The 14,864-nt window shown below is 35.3% G+C and overlaps 1 protein-coding gene across 1 annotated transcript; it reads left to right on the top strand.

The window, feature by feature from the left end:
- Nucleotides 1–7,304: 7,304 nt before the first annotated feature.
- LOC102699414 (7-methyl-GTP pyrophosphatase-like) lies at nucleotides 7,305–11,966 on the top strand. Its single transcript, XM_006656188.3, has 10 exons — nucleotides 7,305–7,437; nucleotides 8,091–8,163; nucleotides 8,242–8,313; nucleotides 8,425–8,499; nucleotides 9,091–9,183; nucleotides 9,969–10,038; nucleotides 10,120–10,211; nucleotides 10,823–10,864; nucleotides 10,985–11,065; nucleotides 11,190–11,966. The coding sequence occupies exons 1-10, from the start codon at nucleotides 7,313–7,315 to the stop codon at nucleotides 11,268–11,270; spliced, it is 804 nt and encodes a 267-aa protein (XP_006656251.2). The 5' UTR covers nucleotides 7,305–7,312; the 3' UTR covers nucleotides 11,271–11,966.
- Nucleotides 11,967–14,864: the final 2,898 nt, after the last annotated feature.

Genomic DNA, 14,864 nt, shown 5'->3' with positions numbered 1-14,864 from the left:
TTTGGAGAAAATTCCCTGTGTAGCCCTAAAATTTTACTCAATATCTTATGTGCCCTTGAGTTTTGCTTATTCCCTTATATACGCTCGAATTTTAGTTCCATTAGTCAAAAGTTAGTTGACCGATAAATTCTATGCAAAAGTCCATTTTGCCCTTTGGTATGGATAAATATATAAATCTATGGAGTGTATTGTTGCATTGCAGAAATTTATTGTATGATACTATTCTATTTTCTAGTTTGTTTATGCAAGATATTTTTGTGGCAAAAATTTTTAGATATGACATCAAAAGTTAATATTTATTTTTAATCATTAAAACTTTTGTATGTAGTATTTTAAATAGTAATACAAAATAAATATATGTATAAAAGACATATAAGAATTTGTTGTACTACTATCAAAAGATATGGTTCATAAAAAAATTTAATAATTAAAATATTAATATTAACTTCTTATGTGATATCTAAAAATATTTTTTTCCTAAATATATCTCATAGAACAAACTCATGGATACTATAGTTTCATATAATAAAATTCTACAATCCAAAAATATACTTCATACATTTATATATTTCTTCATACCAAAGGGAAAAATGGAATTTTTCGAAGAATTTAACAGTCAACTCATGATTGATTAACGGAAAGGGTATAGAAGGGATTGAAACTAAAATTCCGGGTATATAAGAGAATAAACAAAACTTAGGGGTACACAATGGATTAGGTAAATTTTCAGAGGTACACAAGCAATTTTCTGGAAAAAATAATTGAATCATGCATGTGAAAAATATATCGAGGTATCCCAGAGAGTGCTCGAAGCACAGTGTTGTTTAACATGCTGGTGCCTCTGATGTTTTTTCACTTCTAGGCTCAATCTAGGAGTCTAGGACTTCCATTGAGTTCTTTTGTTCCTGAAAAATGAAAGATTATATTATTATTTTTATAGCTATATAATGATATAAACAATGAAATTTGCTACTATAAAGTTAAACATCTACTTTAAAAAGATGAGATGATGAACTTATATGTAAGAACTTTTTATAAACAGAAACACATCATTTAGTGGTTTAGGAATATTGTGCACAAAGTAGAGGAAAAAATTATCGGTATAAAAAACACAACTCAACCTATTGGACAAAGGGACAAAACAACTACCCTCAGAGAAATCATCATTTGCTATTTTTCTGGACTTTAGTTCTATTTTTTTCCTCTTTTAGGGCCCTCTATATAAAAATAGATATACTCGTACTGTTTATCAGTATATCTAGTAAGATTTATCCTCAGGTTAAGTTTAAAAATATAGTACTTGATGCACATGTTTCCTATTGGAGTTTGTACTATATTGACCATGCACTCCCATCGTTCACGTTGTTTTCGCCATATACAATTTAATTTATAAGACAAAACAAAGTTAAATATTGGGCTTGCTCATATTGTACAAATGTTTATATATATAGAGAGAGAGAGACAACACACACATTGATTTTATGGCTCTAAAAAGGTATTTTTACAAAATTCGATTACCTCTTAGCACCTCAACTAATAGGAGATCTCGGTACCGTTTAAAGAGTAGATATTATTTGTTTGTTGGGGCTTGAAACATGGCTTGATCCCACAAATTAACGTTGCAACACTAGCTAGGCTAAAATTCCTTGAAGGATGTAGAACCCCTTGGTGATACTACACTAATGCAAACAAGTTTAGCTGCAATGAGTTCGTTGGTGCGCTCAGTAGCATGCTTGTGGTGAAAACTCTACATAGTTTTTGCTCTAATGGATATGCTATCTATAAGCATCCCTATTGCGATATACTCCCTCCATATTTTTTTATATGATGCCGTTGACTGTTAGGTCCACGTTTGACCATTCGTCTTATTCAAAAAAATTATATAATTATTAATTATTTTGTTATAATATGATTTATTATTATATAAACGTTAATTATGCATTATAATTTTGCATATTTTGATATAAATTTTGAATAAGACGAATGGTCCAACGTGATTCTAAAAGCCAACGGTGTCATACTAAAAAAAATATGGAGGGAGTACTTTGTGATCGCATGCATGGCACAAAGCCAGGATCACCCCATTTTTCAGCTCCTTGCCTAATGTTCCTCAGCTTAATTAGTTTGCACATCAAGCCAGTAGATAAAAGATACAGGAACTGTAGGACTTCAATTAGATGCAGGATAATCTTCAGGTAAAAGAATCAGTACCCTGCATGCTAGGAAAAAAAAAACTATCATTGAGTAAATAGAACTCATAAACTATGTCCTTGGTGGGACGGGCATTTCGTTCACTAGAATTTCTGTTATATTTAACTTACTAGGATCTAAGGTATCTAAGGTATTGATAGGTATCAAAATTACAATAAAAATTATGATGCATTCCATCGGTACCCCCTCAAATACTATAAATCACTAATTAACGAATGTCATTCTCTTATAATGTTAGTCCATACTGGAACGTGCAAGCAGTGACTAAACATAAAAAATGACATAGATACGAAAACAATTACATATTTCAATATTGAGTATAATTTGAAAGATAGTAAACTCTCATTCTTTAATGTGGCTAAAAAGGTTGTTAGGTGAAATTTGTTGGTCAATATCTACTTTATTTCAATATTTTTTCACAACAATTCTCACAAGAAAAATAAACTTACGCTAAACTTCAAGTTCTTTTTTTTTTTGAACTATACATGTGTTGTTTCAATTGTGCTCTAAAAAAAACTGACTGCGAAAATGTTTTCACTATGTACCAATTTGAGAGACTGGCAGTTCAACCATTTTCAGTTTCTTCACATGGTAAGGATCCCAGGTCCTCTGTACTTACCCAGAATTGTATTGAGATTTATATGGTCAAAATCATGTGTAGCAGCCGACTTAGCTGCCTGCACTGTTCTTCTCCGCGTAGCAGCATCAGCAGCGACACGGACGAAATAATAGCACTTCCACAGTTCCAGGGAGAACATGAGAGCAAGTGAGTGCTCACCAATGTTTTCTGCAGCATCACGGCTCTCTGATGGCTATCTTGTTGAGATCAAAGCGAAAATCCATCCGCCATGATGGAAGAGCACCCCGTATTCCTGATGTCTCCAATTTCTATATATCCTACTTGAATTTACACACCAGCAACATACTCTTAGTTGTATATCATGTGTCTGTCTCTATTCTATTTTCAATGCAACATTATATGAGAGGGTGGAATATTCACAGTGATAATGTGCACATACATGTGGGTGCTACTTATTGCCTGACGTAGATAAGAAAGTGCATATCTTTTCGCTTCTACGTACTTATAAGCTAAAATTTTAAATTTTTAACCCTAAATTTAGAGTCGATTTTTGTGTTTTTTCATCATAGTTTGTTTTTAGCATTTGCTTTCACATCACTACAACACGTATATAAAATTTGTATTCTCAAATTATTTTTATTTTTAAATATGTCATTTGGCTTATTCTTTGGAAAAAAATAAATGACGAGCATGTAAATATAGTGTACTAACTCGTTGCCTACAACATAAATAATCCACCTGCTATCCCCATCCCAGATATGTGAGCAAAGTAAACATATCTGTCCAATCGGCAGCATCAAAAAAATGTAGGTAGGATTGACCTGCTAACCTAGCCTGATTACCAGTTAGGGATGAAAACGGTTCAGAATCTTTCCGGATTCCGGACCAGTTTTTGGAAATGGAAATCGTCGATCGGAATTTTTTTTAGAATTTATCGGAAATGGAAACGAATTCGGAATATTTTTCTCGGAAACGGAAACGGATATGGTAAGGGCACTATCCGCCGGAAATCGGAATCGGTCGGAATATTTCCGGAATTTTTCTCGGAAACTTTCCAGAATTTTTTTTCGGAATTTTTCTGCAGGCCTATATGACATAAATTCAGAATATCAACCAAAATGGCCCAGCCCACTTCAGCAACTTATCCTTAAGTCCTTAATCAAAAAACATAAAATCACTTTACTTTGTATCAACTTGTACGACACATATTTTATTTTATAATATGATATGTGAATTTTTATAATAATCTACGTGACTTGTATTTACTATAATAATTTGTAAATTATAGCTTTTATTTGGTATTTAGACCATCATTAACAAGGTGACTTATGAACTTGGTTGTAATGGTAAAAAATGTTGTGGTTAGTTGCTAATGTTTGAAATTTAATCTACTGTTTTAGAAAAAATTGAAACCTCAGTTTAAAAGTTTTTACAATACAATAAATATCCGTTACCGTATCCGCTCCGATTCGAATTTAAGCCATTTTCGTATTCGATTATATTCAATTTCGTTTTTGTATCCGAGGTTTCCGATTTCGATTTCGATTCAAAAAAATATGGAAACGGAAACGGTAAAGATGGTTTCCGACCGTTTCCGATCCGTTTTCATCCCTATTACCAGTGGCAGGAATGAATCTGAGAGCTCTACTCCTAGCATCAAACATTCATGCGTTTCTCACTGAAGTTTTCATGTGAAACACAGTATGAAATTTGAAGTTCAATATCTAACGTTTCTATTTTGTTTTCCAAAATAAATCTTAACTTTCACCAAACTTCAGGTTTGAGTTGTTTTTAACTGTATCTATGGTCTTCTATCTTACCGAATTCTGTAGAAAAATAAAATTGTACAGAAAAATGCTTTCCCTCCTAGTTCAGGACTCTAGCGTGCTCAATTTCTTGACACTTATGGTTCCTCTTGCACTTGCCTAGAGTTGAGACATATACCGTTAAAATTTATGTTACTGTAGGTGTCAGCTCCTTTCTTCTCGTAACAGCATCATCGTTGGTGAGGTGACATAGAAGCATGACAATTTCGCAAAGGTCACACCAGATACGGCTTTGTCTTCATCAGTCATGAACGAAGAGAACCATTTTGTATTGCTGATGTTTCCAATTCCTACACTACACAAGTTTACACGGTTGTAAAAACTCTCTCTCAACTGCATCCTCATCTGTTTCTTCTCTCTCTCTTCTTTCAGCTTTACATGATGAGATTTACTCTGGTCCAACAAAAAGTATCTCGAGGTATCAAATTATTTATCACCATTGGATCTAGCTGAGTAAGATGTGCGCTGTTAGATCCAATGATCAGGAACGATTTGGTACCACGAGGTACCGGTAGCTCGAGGTACTTTTTGTTATTTTTTATTGGACTGTAAAATTGCTCTTATATGATAGGATGGAATTTTGTGTTGGTTCGTGTTGGTGTCATTCATAATGCGCATACACATGTGGGTGGTATTTACTGCCTGGTGTCTACTAGCTTATGGCCTACACCATTAAAAAACACACCAGCTATCTCCAACCCTGTTCTATGAAAAGAGAGCTCTGTTATCAAAGTTGTGGACAAAACTTAAAATTAATCTTAAAATAAGTTTCTAAAATTCAAAATCAACTTTAAATTGTAATCAAAGTTAGCTTGATAGTCGTCAGTACTCGTGTATAGGTGTGTTCCATTCCATGAGAGGTCTGTTCACCATGTTTGAAAGTATTAGAGGTAAATTAGAAAAAAAAAAAAGCAAGCATTGATCATTGATACTTTTTAAACAAGATAGTAGTCAAATTCATTATGAGGTGGTTTGGTTTGCCTATCCGAACCTGCGATCTTGTTTAATTTGCTTCATCGGAAAATATAGTCTGGACCAGGTTTCGAATGATATAAACCCCATCTTTTCGCTTATGTTTATACTTATAACCAAAAAATTTAAATTTTAAAACTTAAATTTGAAGTTGATTTTAGAGTTTTTCCATCTTGGCGTATTTTCCAGCTATTAATTTTAGTTCACTAGAAATACATATATAAAAGGTTTATCCAAAGTCGCTAATAAATCATTTGATTATGAAAAGATGATTGTGATAGTCTAGAAACTCCAAACCTTCAGCCTCTGAGTAATGCATCATCCACATCTGGTGCACCATGAGAAATCAAGAAAGGTAACTACCATAGAATAGCAGGCAAGATATACATCAGCACAGAGTAGTTGATCGGTGGTATTAGTACGAACTGCACACCCTGATATGGCTACTTCACGGCATGCAATTCACTTACGGCTCTAGGCTCGTAACATGTCGAACCTCTATCCTTATGAACAACTTTAGCTCGAACTCCTGGTGCCTCTCTTTCCTATTCTAACATATTACAGTACATATCTAGTTTGATTTTAGGATTTTGATTGTTTTGGGGTCTTCATGGGGAACAAGGGTGAGGGATTGAGGATCATCCTTGCACTCCACTGGACCCGATGGGCGATGGGGATATATTTTCCCCTATTTTATTTCACGTGGAGGACCATTTGCAATCATTGTCCTATATAGCGTATACTAGGTTTAAGGTCTAATCTATAGAATCCACCACAAGAAGAATTTTAATTATTCTTCAAGCTTTTTTATTTTTTATTTTAAAACTAGACCCATCAAAACTTAATAAAATTAAAATGATCAAAATATAAAAAAATCTCGCGAGGGAAAAAGGGAGAGCGTGGGCACAGGCGCGCAGCCCGTACTCTGCCGCCGCGTCCACTACTACCACATCTTCCATCACCATCGTCCGACCCTCTGCAACTGCCTCATCCGCCTCCACATCCCCATCATCGCCACATCCCCATCATCGCCTCCTCCTCCCCTGTGCTTTCCCATCCCCATCCCAGTCACAGATACAACACCGTCGTCACCTTGCCACAACTCTGGTGGACCGAGGTTGGCGTCGAAGAATCAGATCGCATCTCTGAGGAGAACAACTCCAGCAGGACAGCGCATTCGTCTCGTCCTCCCCGTGGCCACCACTTTTGTCCTCTACATCAGCACGCCAAGAACTCTGTTCATGAAAGAAAAATAAAAGCAAGGTGTTGTATCCATTCCATGAAACATCAAGGAACGATCGTAACAAACTACATAATCACAACACAACGAGAACTCATTTATAGTATCAGGATGCATATAATCATACTACCTCGGTAACATAGTATTTTATATTTTAATAGATAACATCGGTGAATTTTTTTTCATACATGTGACCATTCATCTTGTTATCTTGTTTAAAAATTTTGTTCAAATATACGTAAATGTAAGTTATAATTAAAATAAGGGTTCATGATAATTCGTAATAATTTTTAATAAGACGAATAGCCAAATGACTACACTATTTGTATTTTAAAGTTGGTTAATTAATATCTTCACGGCTCGACATATATATAAAATAAAACAATAGTATTAGTTATGGTAATACCAAAAATTCGGTTGTAACTCTAAATGCACGAGCTTTTCTTAATCGAAAAGAATTTGCCACCACCTGAAAAGACCCAAATGCCCCCAGTACATCTTTCTTCTCTCCGCCCCTATCTTCCGACGAGCTCGCTCCCCTCTCCGCCCGCGCTCGTTCCGCCGACGGCGGGCTTCTCCTCCCGCGAGCTGGGGCGCTGTCGTCCTCGGTGAGCATCCATCCATCCACATCCTCTTTTCTCCTCTCTTTCTATCCACGCGCTCTACTTTTTTTCTTCTCTTCTGGAATTTGCATCATGAACCCTAGATAGGTTCTCTTCTGGAATATAAGCGGGATTGGGTTGGATTGTATCAACTGCAAATAATGCATAGGCTGGGAACCAGAATGATTTGGTAGCTTTGTTTGTGGTTGGGATGCTTAAGGTGTTAGGCATGGTGAATATATAGTGGAGTGGTGACCTGTTTGGTCCCTAGCTCTTGGCTGCATAGGTAGGACAGTTGGAATAACCAAGCGAGTTTCTGTGCTCCACTTTGGGTTGCAATTCATCTAATCGGGAACAAGACTTATTTTTTGGGAATTATGATAAGAGAAATGCCAACCTGTTCACCTTGTGTTCCTATAAAATGCTTACAAAGATATTTACCAAAACGAGTATACGTAAAAACAAAGTGAAGATTGAGAATATTTGTTTCGAAAAAAGACTTTACAACTGTTCAGACACTTAATAGACTTGATAAGCCTAGTTGAATATAAGCAAATGGTCATCATTAGTACTAACAGTGCAATGAAGGTGAACTGAGCAGATCAGAATGCATAATTTCTATGTCAAATGATTTAAATGTATTGCCCCTTTTCTTCCAGCTTTCTTGGGATTTTGCTGGGACTCGCTGACTCGAGAAGACAGGGAAGAATGGCAGCATCATCGTCTCTTAGAGTAATCATGACATCTGAATCTATCCTTTTTTCTTTGTTTATCACGTTCTCTAATTCGTGTGGGTGGTTGACAATGCAGCTAATCCTGGGCTCCTCGTCATCATCACGCCGCCAGATTCTCTCTGAGATGGGATACAAATTCACACTTCTTGTTGGTGATTCCCCCCATGTTTTCTGGAATGCTTTACTTGAGTAGTTTGTCTTCCTTATGGTTCTGTTCTTTCTAATCCTGTTTCCCTTCTACCCTCCTCTGGTGTATTAGAGTGCGGATATTGATGAGAAGGAGATCAGAAAGGAGAAGCCAGAGGAGCTGGTGGTCGCGCTAGCTCATGCAAAAGTAACTGCTTTCCTCCTATTATTGAATAACTGGGGTATCTAGTTTGTTCACAAGGAGGGGAGGTAATTATTTTGAGAGATAGAAAAGAGGGGAGGGGAGTCTCTTATTAAGGATCTGTTAGATAGGTAGGAAGTAAATGTAACATGTTCACTCTACAGCACTAGAAACTCTGCTATGGATAGAGGAAATAAGTATTTTGGTTGGTTTAGATTATGATAATGTAGACTGATTTCCATTTATACTATTTAGTATAATTGTACATTCATCGGTAAGCATAAAGTTGTATAGCAAATCAATTTTCAGAGGGACAGTATATTAGTTTTTAGCCAGTAGCTACAAAGTTGTGTGGATCAGCAGGACATTTCACTTTTACTGTCAGAGAAACAATTTAGGCGGTTAGAGCATGAAAAGACCTGTCCTTTCAACAAAAGGCCTTTTAATTTATTGTATCTGGTTTAAAGTTTTGTGTTCCCTTGGTTCTGGATTACAATTTTGTTTCAGTTATTTAGTGTAGACTCCAGTTCACTGTGCAGTGCATTCTGATTAGACATGGACTATTTATTATGCTACTATGCTTTATTAATGTCGCAGGCCGATGCTATAATGGAGAAGCTGCAGAACAATGGGATGATGAAGGAAATTCTTGATTCTCAGGAGAGTACACTATTGATAACTGCTGACCAGGTATGTGGCTTGCATCGACGTAGAGATGGAAACTTAATAATCAGTAATGTATTATGGTAGAACAATTGTTAAATGGTTTGTGTGGATATCACTAGTCTAGGCTGAATTATTGTTAAAGGTGTTTCTTTGGCTGCATGGTTAACTATATTACCATTGTATTTCAAGATTTAGTATTTTAATGTTTTTAACAGTGCTAGTTTAGCTGCTACTGTTTTTTCTTTCAAATACTGTTACAGAATAGAGGCCATTGTTTGATTTGAACTTATATAGTGCTCAAAGGATTAAGCATTGACCATAAAAAATATCTATTGATTATATGAGCAGTCCCCTGGTTATTAGGATAGTTTAGGGTGGCCTCTGAACGTGTCTGTACAATGTTATTGATCCATCTTGAGAGGCATAAGTGGTTGTTTTCGCAAACACATATTCATACTTGGCATCTCACCACGGTTATTTTGATCTCTATGTCATGTTTGGGTATTTATGCACCAATTCATAGATAATTTGTGATTTGTAATGCATACTGAACCTTCCTTAGCCATTGCTAATTACCTTCATCTTTTTTTTTTTGGAGGCAACCTAGTTTTTGTAGGGCACGTTATTCTGACATTAGTGATTTTCAGCTTCGTGGTAACCATATTTATCATATGCCAGTTCTAACCAAATTAACTAGGGATGGTTCTGTAGCAAAATACATTCTCAATAGAACTCAACTCACATGCATTTGCATGACCATTTTGGTTCTTGTTTTTTTATCCTCTCATTTTTTTTCCTTTCTGATGGAGGTTGTGGTTCATGATGGTGTGATTAGAGAAAAACCTAGCACCCCTGAAGAGGCACGAAAGTTCATCAAAGGTCTGTGTGATTGTGTATAAGCTCAAATTTTGTTCAGATAGTCCTTGCCCTGTGTTGCTGCTTGACAATATTCTTTTACAGGATACTCTGAAAGCCATGCAGCGACAATTGGATCTGTGCTTGTTACTAATGTGAAGAGTGGAGCCAGAAAAGAAGGATGGGACAAAGCTGAAGTAATTCCTTGATTTCTTGATGTTTTATTAAGTATTAACACCAAAGTCGTGCATAAACTCTTAGAGATTAGATTTTTTTTTTGGGATCAAACTATTAGATTTCATTTGAACTTAAACTCTATTGCTATACTGTAACAGATTCAAATCAGTTCTTCTAGTGTGTGTAATTTTAGCTTACTCTTTAAACTTGCCCCAGCTTTTAATCTTAAATTAAAGTGAACTAGCATGCCAATTGCCTCAAGTTCTAAGGGTTGTTTAGTGTTTATCACTTCTGAAATATTGTGGTCTAACTTGTATCAAGCATTCAAATTCCAGGTCACTTGTGATCTTTGTAAAGTGAGGGGCCAAAATGAAGACTGATGTATAAGTTTAAACTAGTTGGTCAAACGCCAGTTATTTTGCATCTGATTTGGCTCTAGGTATTTGGTCTCCATGTAGAAATTAGATGCAGAATCAGATCACACTATAATTGTTTAGAAACTTACAACTTTAAAGTTCAAACTAATCCTAATGATTGCACCCCAGTTAAGACCATATGTTGCCATTGATCTGAGTTCCAAACCTGAGTTTTAGCCTCATAATAACTTTCCGCTATAATTGTTTCCAATCAGGTTTATTTCCACAAGATACCTGATGAGGTTGTTGAGAGTTTGGTAAGTCAGTAACAATTGTTCGTAAAGTTTAACTTTTTCTTATTTGTTGCAATATATCTAAGATTGTTGATTTTGATTGCTTTCACTCAATCAGCATCTTTTCGCCTGTTTATATTTCAGATTGAAGAGGGCAATGTCTTCTATGTTGCCGGTGGCCTATTGGTAGAGCACCCACTGACTTCACCTCTTGTGGAAGCCATTGTGAGTATTTCTTCCATATTCTGCTTCTTGGTTGAGCAATGAAAATAGAAACCTTTGACACACTGGCATTATTCCAGAAGAATAAAATAAAATTTCCGCCTGACATTTGAAAAACCTTATGAAGGTTGGAACCATCGACAGTGTAATGGGACTTCCAAAATCTCTCACGGAGAAGCTGATCAAGGAGTCCCTCGAGGAGCCATAGATACAATTCTTTTTCCTCTGGATAGCTGACTGACCATGCTAAAGCTCATATGCTAGATTTTTTACTCATCTGCTGCACAGCTCCATTATCCACTTGTCTTGGAGGATTATGGATCCTATGGATGTTGTCAGCTTCACTATGCTAAGCTACCTGCCATGATTGGTATTATTGTAGTAAAAACTTGAGACTTGTTACAGGTGGTCTAATCTGTTTGGTTCAAAATTTCACTTTTATCTTCATGTAAGAATGCGATATACTCGAAACTCTCTGGTTTTGCCTTCAATGTGCGTAGGTGGTAAGTTCTGGAGCTGGCGGTGGTGGCTTTGTTTCGGTTTGATGGAGATGGCTGCTGAGTGGTGACAGGTGGGGTCACATAGGGATGTGTGGGTCCCACTAGGCAGTGAGTATACACTCTCTACCTTAGGGCTTCAACATGCAAGCCATACTGTCTTGGATCCTACTTTGACCTGACCTTTTGCCACTCATTACCAAGAGCTCACAACATTTGTGAGAGCAGAATTTACCACTCACTCATAAGAGGCAAAAACTTGAATCTTTAGGTCGACGTAGGCAAGCTAGGGCTACATGTTTAACATTGGCTTCTCCCATAATGCCATGGTCCTAGATGTTTAAAATTGGTCTCAATTTTACATGACAATCCTTGATGTTTTCTAGTTTATATTGAACACTCTAAAAGTCCAGAAAATAATATGAATTTCCTCCTTCCATGTTCTTTTAACAACTTCTCTACGCTAGGGTTGGCGGCAGGTCGGAACCGGGTTGGGCAAGAGTATGTCCGCACCAGCCTGTTCATTTGCCATCCACCGGTAAAAATAAACTATAATTATATTATTGTTCTAATTAATATGCTCATGAATAGATGAAGGATAAGTTGGCGCTAAGATTTGGCAACGCCGCTTGTTGCTGGCTTGCTGCACATTAACGACGATCGACCACGTCAAAATGTCTTGACTGGAGCAGTCATGGTTCTTGCCTCACCGGCCGGCAACTTTGCTCTTATTTTTTTCGTTTATATTTATGCTTATATGTCAAATTTTAAATTTTAAACTGATTTTAGAATTTTTTATCATTTGTTTTGTCTTTTTTTATATCATTAAGAACACATATAATTTTTTTTAATTATTAATAAGCGATTTCTCTTGTGCTTGTTAAAAGCAAAATGATGATGTTATTTAGTTGCCTGGCCGAAAGAATTGTAGCCCCTGAGCAAAGAAGAACACGCTACGTGCTCGACCCACAACATTTGAGCTCTACATGGCTCTATGTTCCCATTTCCCTATGATAAAACAAAACCCATTTACTAACGAGGAAGAGGAACCAACCGGTGTCCCTCACGCGTGATCGGGTCAGGCCTACCTAGCAGTAGCAAATCTATAATTTTAGTTAAGGATATACCGGCCAAAAAATTATCTTATATAATTCACTAAATCCATTTTGGTAAATAATTATAAAATTAACAACGTGATTCAATATATATACTATGTAACACGTATTCATATTTAAGTGAGTTTTTAGAGAAATATGAATATATAGCGATATATAATGTGTACGTATGCAGTGCATGGTATGCCATCTAGCATACATGTAGCGCCGCCCCTACTACCTAGGGAGTAGGGAACACGTACCATGTGTCCTTTTCTTTTTATTAACAATATCCACTGGGTATTTTTTTCACACGCTATCTGCATATCAACATCCGGTATAAAAAATTTTATATAGAAATAATTAAACTAAAAACACAACTTAATTTCTACTTATAAACTTTATGCAAGTAAACTAGAAAAAATTTATACTTATATATATATATATATATATATATATATATATATGTGTGTGTGTGTGTGTATAAACACAAAATAATAAATAGATTTAAATCAAATATAATTTGGGCTTAGAAATCAGAAACGTTATCGTTTGGCACCTAGAAGCAATCAGAGGCAGTTGAGACGCTCACATGATGTTCTCATGTTAGTATTTCTAGTTCCTGACCACTCCGATATATATATATATATATATATATATATATATATATATATATATATATATATATATATATATATATATATATATATATATATATATATATATATATATATATATATATGAGTTTGTATAGTCATGTGTATAACCTCTCGCTCTTATATATGGCCTCTCTCTTTCATGTAGTATTATAAGAGAGGAAATTTGATGGTCTCGTTCATAGTGTTCATATATGCCCGTGTGTGCTATTTATCTTTTTTTTCATGTAGATAGGTAGATATGTATTATATATATCTCATGGTCAAGAATATAAATTATCCATCAACTGCATTAATATAAAATTGATACAGGAGATGTGAAAGGATCAAAATCTCACCGAGACTCGCTATGCCTTATATCAACCGCTCGAGATTTTTCTCATATTAGATGAAAGTTTTTGATGGGCTCAAACGTCTTTGAATTTGATTGAACTTTGCTCGAACTAGTACAAATGCATGAAAAAAACCTGCTTGAAATTTGAATTTTCCATCACGATATATTGCTGCACATTGTTGTTTCATGCGCATATTTCTAGCCATGTACACTCTTTTTAATGTATGGTATGTAAACTCAAAGCTTGGGTGCACATATTAATGTCCACTAGAGAAAATTATACTCCCTCCATTCATATCATAAGTTACTTTAGCTCTCTAGTAGGATAAAAATCAAGTTTATAAAAAGTATTAGCGACATGCTAATACAAATTAAAGGTATTATAAATATATATTTTATAGTGGATCTAATTAAACTAACTTAATACCGTGTATGTTAATATATTTTTTCTATAAATTTGATATAATTGAAATATTTTAACTTATAATAAATATAAAATAATTTATAATATAAAACAGGGCGAGTTCCTAGTGTCAACATAGACCGGTTTAACTTGGTTCTATTTGGGTAAGGATGCAAGCGGTGGGCATTAGCCATTCGTATAAAGTCTGCACCGGCCTGTTCATTTTCCATCCACCTGTAAAAAATGAACTATAATTATTTTTCTATTGTAGTTCTAATTAATATGCTCACGAAGGGACGAAGGATAAGTTGGCGCTAAGATTTGCCACCGCCAACTGTTGCTGGCTTGCTGCAAATTAACGGCGATCGACCACGTCAAAATCTGCTAACTGAAGCAGTGATGGTTCTCCCCTCACCGGCAACTTTGTCATTATCTTTTTTCGCTTATACTTATATTTATATACCAAATTGTCCATTTAAAATTAATTTTAGAGTTTCTTATCATTGTTTCTTTTTAGTGTTTGATTTTAGAGCGCTAAGAATATATATATATATATATATATATATATGTATATATGGATAATTGCATAACTAGCCCTATTTTAGAGTCTAATTGTGGATTTAGCTCTGTTTTTTTCACTTTGCAAATTTGGCCCCTATTTTCAAAATTGAAGTTTTCGTTTGGCCCTACTGTTAATGTACCGTGAGTAGTATAAATAGACACATATGTAAAAATAGGGCCCTACAAATATTTCTTACAGTACACACGTATGTAAAAATAAGGCTAAATATGCAAATAATACTAACAAAACATGGTCA

Source organism: Oryza brachyantha, chromosome 6 (genome assembly GCF_000231095.2).
Source record: "Oryza brachyantha chromosome 6, ObraRS2, whole genome shotgun sequence".
In the NCBI taxonomy this organism is placed as follows: Eukaryota; Viridiplantae; Streptophyta; class Magnoliopsida; order Poales; family Poaceae; genus Oryza; species Oryza brachyantha.
The sequence above is the reverse complement of the archived record's forward strand: the minus strand, read 5'-3'. Positions and strand labels throughout refer to the sequence as shown.